This window comes from Anopheles coluzzii, chromosome 3, assembly GCF_943734685.1.
Source record: "Anopheles coluzzii chromosome 3, AcolN3, whole genome shotgun sequence".
NCBI classification, from domain to species: Eukaryota; Metazoa; Arthropoda; class Insecta; order Diptera; family Culicidae; genus Anopheles; species Anopheles coluzzii.
The window spans coordinates 43288118-43298726 of record NC_064671.1 but is presented as its reverse complement, the minus strand read 5'-3'; the positions used below and the strand labels follow the sequence as shown (position 1 = coordinate 43298726).

General features: G+C 46.8%; 3 protein-coding genes across 5 annotated transcripts; 1 reads left to right on the top strand and 2 right to left on the bottom strand.

Annotated features, from left to right (window-relative positions):
* Window positions 1–31: 31 nt before the first annotated feature.
* On the bottom strand, window positions 32–1696 carry LOC120957128 (COP9 signalosome complex subunit 4). The gene is made up of 4 exons (XM_040379167.2): window positions 1449–1696; window positions 1123–1378; window positions 357–1033; window positions 32–279 (listed from the first exon to the last, which is right to left on the bottom strand). Exons 1-4 carry the CDS (start codon window positions 1609–1611, stop codon window positions 146–148), a joined length of 1230 nt encoding a protein of 409 aa, XP_040235101.1. The 5' UTR covers window positions 1612–1696; the 3' UTR covers window positions 32–145.
* Window positions 1697–2624: 928 nt separating this feature from the next.
* Window positions 2625–6511, bottom strand: LOC120957137 (voltage-dependent anion-selective channel-like). The gene is made up of 5 exons (XM_040379179.2): window positions 6379–6511; window positions 3735–4054; window positions 3300–3527; window positions 3004–3212; window positions 2625–2903 (listed from the first exon to the last, which is right to left on the bottom strand). Exons 2-5 carry the CDS (start codon window positions 4052–4054, stop codon window positions 2812–2814), a joined length of 849 nt encoding a protein of 282 aa, XP_040235113.1. The 5' UTR covers window positions 6379–6511; the 3' UTR covers window positions 2625–2811.
* A 1807-nt stretch (window positions 6512–8318) lies between these two features.
* On the top strand, window positions 8319–10316 carry LOC120957130 (caspase-like). Of its 3 annotated transcripts, none has more exons than XM_049609557.1 (4): window positions 8319–8470; window positions 8570–8698; window positions 8910–9270; window positions 9350–10316. In XM_049609557.1, exons 2-4 carry the CDS (start codon window positions 8696–8698, stop codon window positions 9871–9873), a joined length of 888 nt encoding a protein of 295 aa, XP_049465514.1. In that variant the 5' UTR covers window positions 8319–8470; window positions 8570–8695; the 3' UTR covers window positions 9874–10316. The 3 variants fall into 3 exon arrangements, with proteins under 3 accessions (XP_049465514.1, XP_040235105.1, XP_049465513.1); XM_049609556.1 differs by having other exon boundaries at window positions 8320–8410; window positions 8481–8698; XM_040379171.2 differs by having other exon boundaries at window positions 8319–8698.
* Window positions 10317–10609: the final 293 nt, after the last annotated feature.

Sequence of the window (10609 nt, the reverse complement as noted above, 5' to 3'; positions counted from 1 at the left end):
CGCATAGATCGTTCAAGTGAAGATATTAGTGTTCAAGTGTATCAAATCACAAAGTATTTATTTCGTGCATATTTTAAATTTTATCAATCTTATCCACCACGACGTATGTGTGTGCCCGAGTGCTTGTGTCTCGATGAGAAACAATTCATGTGCACATTTCTTCCTCCATGATTTTGGCCATCCAGTCCGGTTCCGCTGCACCGATCTTCTCGATCAGTCCGTTCAGCTGGTAGCAAAGTCCCTGGATCTGCTTGTCCCATTGTGGCAGTACTTCCCGAGCTGGACGTCAAACGAATGAAAAAAAAAACGTTTTTTAGTTGCCCATGCCCATGCTCTGAAGCACAGCAGTTACTCACTTTCAAAGTGCACCACACCGTCGATCTGATCGATGTACCCATTCATGCGGCCCTCGGTGATCATTTGGCTGGCGATACGTTCCGCTTTCGGTGGTGGAATCTCTAGCAATGCGCCCAGCTCCTCGAACGTTATGTTGTTGTACAGCTTGCTGGCCGATAGCAGGTTGTGCTCAAACACGGCCCGATCCAGTATGGAGGATCCATCGAGCGTGCTCGCCTTCTGGTGCATCTGCAGCAGCGCTTCGAACTCTTGCAGCTCCGATCGACGGATGATACGATCGAGGTACATCTTCTCCAGGATCGAGTAGGCCGGCAGATGCTGGCAGCGTTCGTCCTTGAATAGGGTCGCCAGCATGCGCGACCGCTGCTGACCGGCCGACGCCAGTACCGTGCAGATGAGCGCTTTCTTCAGTGCCGTCATACGTTCACCCTCGTCCACGATCGTACGGTAGGACAGCTCGTTGTATCGCTGGGCCGCTTCGATGAACTTGCGACGATAGTCGAGCACACGGGCGTAGCACACCTTGTACAGAATCTGTAGCTTCTCGTCCTTCGTATCGGCCTGCAGGATCGAGGCACGGTTGATGAACGCTTCCGCCTGCACCGGATCCTCATCTTCCAGGTAGAGACGTGCAATCTTCAGGTAAGTTTCGAGTTTGTAGTCCAACGGATAAGGTCTGGGGGAATGAGAAAAATCACACACGCGATATTTCGCCTTAATCAAAGCAATCTGTGAGAGAGATGTGTGTCGCTGTTAGAGACTTACTTCTGTCCAGTTTCCAGCGGAATACCGCCGAGTACGTTTGCCGCCTCTTTCCAGTTTTGATTGCGTTCGTAGATCTGTGCCAAATGCTGCCGAATGCAGGCGACCTGCTCCTCGAACGAAATCACCCTCGGTTGCACCTTGTCCAGTGTGAAGTGTGCCACCGATTTGGAGATATCGTCGGGCAGCTTGGTGAGGTGGGTGCTAACGTCGGACAGCAGCTGACGCGAGATGACCAAGCTGACATGTTCGTTCAGGACTGAGGAAAAAGGTGTTGCGGTCAACAATGAGAGCAGCGCACGAAGGTAAACTATAAAGTTACAACTTACTCGCCTCGATGAAGAGCTTCAAGGTGTCGACGAGCTCGTTGCCGGTGTTGAGCAATATCTGGTCCAACAGTGACCGATACTTGTCCACCTGTTCCTTGTGTATGCCAGACGAGTTGGTGAGAGCCACCAGCTGGGTGCGAAGTACGCTTGTTGATATAGCCATTGCTATTTTGCGCAAAATAACACGAAACTAGCTTGAGCTGTGAGCGGTAGAGGAAAGAATAACAAAAATGGTTTGTTTTTTTTTTGTGATCGCTCGTCGAAGCTGTCAAATTCTATCCCTTCGGGAACGGGGACCATTTTGACGTATTGTTTACGATTGGATTTTAAATTCAAAACAACCGTTATTGCATCCGTTTACAATTCAGACAGCACATTTCGCACAAGTGTAACAAAAAGAACAACATGTTTCGTCCAGGCAACTATTTATTCATTCAATATAGTCGAATTCTATAATCCACAATTTATACTTGTGAATCATCCTTTTCGGAGACATTCTAACGTGCTGAGGGAAAATTGGCCAACATATTAAAGCTGAAAGTTGCGTATAGCAAGAGGAGTTCTGTTTCAATTTTAGCTTACGACCGCCTTTCTCTGTTGCTTGTATGGTAATTCACCCATAATTGGCTAGACTAACAGTAATTACTTTATTCTTATTCTTTGAGTGTCTTTTTCACGGCAGCTTCGTTTGTGATGTGATACGCAGAACCGCGTGCGCTGAGTTGCAAGCTGGCGAGCCGCTACAGCGTGGTCACTAGCAGAGGTCTGATAGTGAGTTGAAGGTCTTTTTTAGGTGAGGCCCAGTGAAGAAGCAGCAATTATGCATTCGTTCAGTGGGCTTGCAGCTATTGGTGAATACCATTTCCTTTGCATCGGAGGTGCCTTTTTCGAGTTCATGGTCTGCTTCGCGCTACATCTGAGAATCGACGTGGTTAGCTTCACATAATTAGGAAAATCATCCGTGAAAAGCATTGCGCTACCGTCTCCTCTCTCGCTCTAATTCCCACTGCTGATACCGATTCTCTCGTCTCAGATAGGCTCCTGCGTGCTAGTGTGTGCTTCCGTTTCTTCGCCGTTACCGGCTGTGCTGTGTGTACGTATTATTTTATGATATAGCTGGGTTTTCGTGGTTCTCAATTTATTTAAACTGTAGCATTAGTAGTAGAGTAGTAGGTATATGTGGTAAGGATTCCCTCGATCGTTTAATATTTCTTAAAACACTTTGCAACTACACCCAATGCAGCCCCTGCACTTTCTTCTTTCGTGTGTCCGCAAGCCAGCTGAGTTTTGCGAACCAGGGGGCTTCTTTAGGGGAAGGGGGGAAATGGGCGCAAGAACACAAAAACGGCACGAGCGCGCGCACTTAAGCCTCCAGCTCCAGAGCGACGCCAATCTTGTGGCCGCCAGCGTTGAAGTTCTTGCCATCAACGAGCGTGGACAATGTCAGAGTAATACCTGCAAGTAGGGAGGAGGTGTAAGTATGGACAAAAAGTTGTATTAAACATTTGTTTGAATGAAGCCACGGAAACATGCTTTTGCTTGATGTTATACTAACCATCACGGAGCTTCTGCTGGTAGCCGAGACCGATCTGGCTCTGGTTGTTGACCTTAGCACGGACGCAAGCATCCTTGTCCAAGTCGTACTTGGCGCCCATGCCAAACTTGGTAGCATTCGAGCCCGAAGCCCAGGACAGCTGCACGGCAGTCTCCAGACGATCGTTGCATCGTTGGTAGATCAGACCACCGAACTCACGGCCATCATTACTGTGTTGTTATTGGTGGAGGAGAAAAACCAGAGAAAATCATGCTGATGCTATCCAGACGCACTCGGCGCAAAACCAAGACACTTACACGTTGGTGTGCAGAACAAAGTCACCGGCCGAGTAGCCGAGAGCAAAGTTGTTGGCGGTGATTTTCGACTTCTGCGAGTCAAATGCAACCTGGTAACCGGCCAACCAGCCCTGGTAGGCAGCGACACCGGACGCGTTCACCAGCGGTCCGCTCAGGTCGACATTGAAGTCGGCATCGACGCGAACGCGATCGTGCGAGTAGGCAGTCTTGAAGCGGCCAGTTTTGCTTCTGTAGGACAAAGTAAAAACTCCGTTAGTACTACTGCTGTTACCGTTCCGTGGTGGTGGTGATGATGATGTAGATGTATCGGCCGTCGTACTGACGCCCTCGGTGCCGTTTTCACTGTCGGTCGATGCCGACGGTCTACGCCGGTACTTGTACGACACGGCGTAACCGAACGACACTCGGCGTCTTGACGGCGGCATTAGCACGTACCCGGTATGCGGCACAAACATGCCATCGAACGACACCTTCAGGCCCTTCACCAGCTGGTTCTCGACCGACACCTCCGAGGTGAGCGTGTTGTCTGTGTTCCACTTCTCCGAGAAGTTCAGACCGTACTCCTTCACTTTGTACTTGGTCTCCAGCGAGCCGAACACCTTGCCGGTGTCCTGGTTCGAGTGGCCGCTCGTGCTGAACTCCACACCCGAGTTGGTCTTGGTCTTGACGTCCAGCTTCCACAGTCCGAAGTGGTAGCCTTTGTTGAAGACATCGCGGGCCTGCTTGCCAAGATCGGAGTACGATGGTGGGGCCATCTAAGGGAGAGGGAGAGAGAGAAAGACGGGGAAAGGTAAATGAAACCGTTTGAGAAATAAATCGATGCAAAATGGCGGGATAAAAAAGCACGTTTATGCATGTGACCAAAATAATGCATCTTTGAAGATGAACGATTGAGCTCCTCCCAGTGCATACAAACACGTGCAGTCACGATGCCACCACACCACCACCCACCCTCCGTACACGATTTTCGAGACGATCATCATCTTCTGGCAGACAGAGCAGCGCGCGGTTGTGTGCGTTTGTGCTTCTTGGTGTGAGTATGAGATGGCGTTCCTTAGAGTTATATTTAGAACTAAGGTTTTTCTCTGTCTTCGTTTTCCCTCAGCTGCATTATTTGTGCTACCCGCTACTGCATCGATACAAAGCGAATGAGCTGCGCAGACAGATGCCGGTAGATGATTAGAAATCGCGCTCTGCTTGCAGCCCCCGGGGGCACGATGTTGTTATTGACATCCAATCAAGCAATGTGAACCCACTCGGCCCTCTCCCTTCCGCTATAGCTATTCAAGTGCAAGCTTGCCAATGCTTTTGGCGTTGCTGAGCAATAAGAAGCCAACGCGATTAATATTATTATCCCTAGCGTACAATGAACCTGTGAACGGTGCTTTTTCGTCTCTAGTCAAATCGGGACGGAATATATGAGAGTATAACATCCCACACCATGCGTTATATCATCTGTGCAAGATGAACAAAAAGCACATTATACAATTCCCCGCCACATGAGCTGTGTTTCGCGAGCAATGGGGCGGTTGCGCATGTTGTTTACCGACCTTGCTCTAAATCGTCATTCAATATTTGTCTTCTCACCGTCGTATATCAAACTGAAGATCATTGCCGAACCCATCTCCTGCTTCTGGGCTTAGCACACCACCATCCAGCACCGGAGCTGACAACAACTCGCCGGATTTGGTGACGTAACCATGCGGTGGAAAAGCTAGTTGAGAAGCCGCGTGGTCTGTCTCTAAGGCTGATGGCTGGTACTCTCTTTCTACGTTCAAAGACGGAGACACGACAGCAATACTCTCTCCCGCAATGTATCATGCCTCTCACGCTAGCTAAAGCCGGCATTTTTTTTTTTTTTTTTGCTTACTATCGTACGATGAAAATATCTTATCACACACCCTGCTATTGCAGAGGGTGTGAGCGTGTTCGTCCCTTTTTTCTAGCTCGGTCTTTGCAAATCGTATGATAAATTAATTAACTGTCACGGTCGTATCATCAAGCATCACTGTCCCGTGATTGTGTGTATCGTACTACCACCTCCCTTCCCCTTGCTCCCATTCCCGAGACGCATGGAAAGGTAATCTATTTGCGCACCACGCATACACGGGCATACGCAATGTGTACTGAGGCGTGTGTGTACTCGGCGTTGTATGCGCTGTCCAATTTCGTTCTAAACGCTTACATAAGCCTAACGTTTGTGAACATTGCACCAGCCGGGTTAGGTTTGTCCAAGCAAAGGGGCTGGTGGTGCAAAACTTGGGTGCTGGATTGCTTCTTCTTGCATCATGTTTTCTTCCCCTTACATGGGATCGAAGAACAAGACCAACACACCTTCCTTATCAATCGCTCGGAACTAATGACCCCGCCGAATTGGTGACATTTTTCTCCAAACCTGCTGGATATAAAGATTAGGCGCTGTAAGGTTTTAGCACCAGCACGGGATACAATTATTTTCAGCCATCGTTGCACAACGAGGGACCGTGACCGTGTCTCGTATGCGTGAATTCAGCCATATTGATTTTTTGCCTTTTTCCTCATCATTCCACACACACACCTACCGAAAGAGCCTACTACCCCGGGGGGTGTATCCTAACACCGTCCAGTAGGCATTGGGGAATGCGAATAGTAATAAAAAAAATAGAGTTTCCGTAGCAAAGGTCGATTAGATTAACCCCAACCATAAAGGAAGCTGGAGAAAGCCTGTTCTGACACTTCGAAACAATGGATTCTTATGAAATTTATCGATCGATTATGTAATCTCAAAACTGCACTAAATGCCGGCATGTGCTCTTCCTTCTTCGATCAAATTACAAACGAATTCAACAATCGAGCGTCCGAAAGCACACAGGCTGATTCTAGCTACACAAATGCGTGGAAGACAATGTTGCCATTGTGGGTGAGGCTGGGTCTTCGTTTTTTGGCTACCACCCCGGAAGATGATTATGTCGTGGCGGCGGCAGCGGCACCACCACCACTCTCTACTACACTTTCATTCAGACCATTTATCCCGAAAAATGAGAACGAATTAAAGAAGCGATTTATCGTAAGCTGACACCGATTGATTGCCCGTACTTACTATTCTGCACTGAGTGTTTTAGCTCACGTTACAAACACGGGAAAACACGAGAAAAATCTCTTTTTCTTGCACGGAAATGCCACGGAGAAATGGGCACGCACACGGGTCCGGGTCGATTTTTTTTCACGAGTGAGAAAAATCGCTAGTGGTGGCGATGGAGCAGAAGCCCGGAGCTGTAGTTCTTACGGATGGGATGGGATCGCACACTGGTTAATTACACCCGTAACGTTTGGGCATAATGTGCTTTATGCAAGCATTGTGGAAAATTGAGGACATAAATATTTTATTCAAATTTAATATTAAACACCCTGCCATGGGGGTTTGGTTGCGATTGTTGATAAAATGTGATTTTTAAACAAATGGCTTCCTGATACAGTAACACTGAAACTCATATTCATGAATATTGCATTCTCACTGCTACTGCTAATTTCTGCATTTTTAAACATTCACGCTCATCGCATGTCGTTGTAAACTTTACACCTTCGGAAAATGTTCAAATAAATGCATTCTTCAAGGATGTAATATGGTAGATTAGTTTAGCGCGTTCAAGTGACCACTGGCAATGGAAGCAGAGAAACATTTTAGGAGCTTTTTTAATTTCTATCGACACCATCAGATCGACCCCACGGACAAAACTAATCCGTTTAAGTTGAACCCCTACCGTCACAAGCTGTTCATCATCAAGAAGCTGCTGATTCTGCTGCTCTGTACACTGTTGGGAGTGTATGGCAAGTGTTTCGAGGCCAATTTAATACCCAATCGCAGTTGCATCAATCGGTTGATCAATTGGTTCTGCTTTACCTCAACACTGTCAACAGCTGTAATCGTTGCCTGGGAAGCGTTGGCAGGATGCAAGGAGGATGTGAAAATATGGAACACGTTCAACGAAATCGAAACCGCCCTGAACATTTGCAATCAAAATTCAAAGGACATCTTTTCGAAAACTTGCCGTGTGTATAGTGTGATATTCTACACACTCGTTGCGTTAATGTGCACCATGGCAGGTATTTTGCTCATTCAGTGTCGGGTAATGGAAGGAGCATTGATGGATTTTATAATTCTGTTTGAGCTACTGAGCAGCGTTGATATCCACCGAATTCTGCAAATTTTACTATACGTGCGCATTGTAACGAGCTATTTGCACCGGCTGAGAGATGACGTCCAGGATATTGTGAAAGGCCTGAATGCTAGGGTGGTAGGAACGAACCATGACCTCGAGACTGAAGACAAGTTGAGGGCATGCTGTTCGTGCTACTTCCTGTGCATGAAAGCATTCATTCAGATACAGGATCAATTTTCTTTTGGCCTTTTTATGGTGTGCCTTAAGTTTAGCATCATCATATGGAACGAAATTTATTGGACCGTCTATCGAGCCATCATGGAAACATCTTTTGAACGTGAGTAGGGCTGCATAATTTTAGATGAAGTGCATTAATTGTTTTTTTCCTCCTTAGTATTCTGTCTAAATGTGGTGCCATACCATTTCATCTTCATAAGCTTTACCTGGTCATGCGAGTGCTTGAACGGAGAGATTAAGGCTCTGTCACAGCTGCTTAATACGGTTCACATGGATAAAACCACAAGTTCTATCAAAACACGAATAACACACCTAATGCTCCTGCTGGATTATAAAGTATTTTTCTTTGAAGCATTCGGAGTGTGTAAAGTATCGTACAAATGTATCGTACAGGTATGAGAAGTAATGTTTGGCTTTTGGTAGTGCTATCATAATTGAAATTTTGTTTCCTTTCTCTTCCAGTACGCAATTTCAGGAGCCACCAAGGTGTCTTTCATAGCACAAATCATGAAAGATTTCCACTCCGAAATGAGTTAATCAGTTCTTATCTGAGCATCTCTGGCAGCATGCGCTTCAATAAAACGTGCGAATAATTTGTCCGTATGTTTTTCTTACCATGCCCATAGTGATTTGTTATTCCTTCGTGCGCTGACAGTTCGGGAGCGTATTCGTTTGCAAGTTGTTTTGCGTAAATAAATATCTGCCCAACCGATGAGTCACAAAAAGCGAACATTGGTATATTTTACACCACTCCATACGGTTCGGAGTGTCTAAATTATTTTGTTATTTTTGTTTGTAAGTTTAGTTACCTTCCCTGGCTTAGTTGCCGGTAGTTGCAGCTCTCCTTTGCCACAGCGTGTTCAACCGTATTCAACCCGTTGGTTGCAATTGCAGCGTTTTTACGCACCGGAAACCTTCGCAAGATCGATCTTCCAGTGATTTTAATTGTTGTGATATTATACATTTCAAACGCTTCCACCTAAGAGTACTGTGCCATTTAGAGCTGTCGAGTTTAGTTGAATGGTAAGCATGGCATTGTAATAACCCCCTAGAAAATGCACAATAACCTCCGTAATAACCCCGTTCTGCGCAAATGCAACTACGGTGCACGTTAAAATGGGTTCTTTGTTCTTCGTACGCAAGCATCCAAGGTGGCGGGATGCGTATCAGCTGTTTGTGTGTATTTTCATCTCCTTTCGCTGATTATAATGTTTATTTTTAAACCGACTTCCAGCTACCATTGACGAAAGCCTTCAGCGCAATGTTCAGCCGAAAGCAAGAGGACAGCAGCGATACGCGAGGAATGCCGCACGGTTCGCCCATCGCGAGCGGTTCACAGACGGCAAATGGGATAATCCGACCCGCGTACGTCATCGAACGGTACGCCGCCTACTACCCGATGAACCACAAACGGCGCGGCATGGCACTGATCTTTTCGCACAACAAGTACAACGTGCGCAACGTTAGTCTGCCGGTGCGCGAAGGCAGCGCCATAGACTGTAAACGGCTGAAGGAAACGCTGGAGCTGTTCCGATTCGATGTGAAGGTGTATCCCGATTTTAAGCTGGAAGAAATCAAGTCCGTCATTGGGAAGGGTAAGGTTCCTGCTGCTCGTTTGGAACGCAGAGACAGCATTTGGTTAACGAAGTGGTATTTGCACCTCCTTTTTTGTAGTATCATCCATGGATCACAGCGACAGTGACTGTTTCCTGGTCGCTATCCTCACGCACGGCGAGGACGGGGGCATTGTGTACGCCTATGATCAACCGTACGAACTGTCCCTCATCTGGAGCTTCTTCACGGCCGACAACTGTCCATCGTTGGCCGGGCGGCCGAAGATTTTTGTCGTCCAGGCGTGCCGTGGGAACCAGCTCGACCACGGCGTAAAGGTGCAGAAGGATGGCGTCGCACGGTACAGCATCCCTACGCATGCTGACTTTCTGTTTGCGTACGCCACGATCCCGGGCTTCATGGCGTTTCGCAACACGACCGAGGGTTCCTGGTTCATCAACGAGCTGTGCAAGGAGTTGCAGGAAAACGGGCACAGGTACGACATTAATACGCTGCTCACGTTTGTCACGCAGAAGGTGGCGTACGATCACGAGTCGGTGTCGAACATGCCGGAGTACAATATGCGCAAACAGACGCCCTGTGTCGTGTCGATGCTGACCCGTTTGCTGCTGTTCAATGTGGTTTAATAACGAGCGCGGACTCGCACTTTGTATTGATATCGAATCAATGCCTAAGGCATATTTTCCTATATTTTAACGTTCTACCTCAAGGTACAGTCGTATCGTGTTTCTTTTGATTAATAATTCGGTTTATTTAGGAAGAATGGTTTAAACTCAGTTTGCTACAAAAGCGTGCACAAAATTAACACCGATGCTGTACGGCAGGGGCGAAACACCAAAGCACAGTGTCGTGCAATACGAACGTAGTAACGTACTCCACCGTCAATAAGGCATTCTTAATTTTAATGCATTTGGATCAAAAGTATTCGACGGAAAAAAAGTCATACCATTATTTTAAAGCCCGTGATTTTACCAGTGGCACTAAAAGAATATTTATTTTTATACCGTATAATATTTAACACACGAAGCAGAGCGAAAATAAAAATCGTAACATTTCTATACCAATCAAATGGGGTTCATAGAATCGGAGAAAATCATTAAACGCTTTTACAAATGCATTAAGATTGCGTTGCAAGGGATGAATAATTTCCATCCCCACGAAACCACCCTTAAACAGGTGTTCTCAGTGTTGCGCGAACAAATGGGGAAGAGAGAAGGAGCGAGAACGGGCGAGAATAGAAAATAATGAGAGAATATTTACCCCTTTTTTCCAGTGGAATGTTTTGATGCACCACACCAGACTTGTATGTGCCTTCTCGCTCATTCGCGCACCCCGTTGCACGGTCGTCGCTCAGGTGATGCA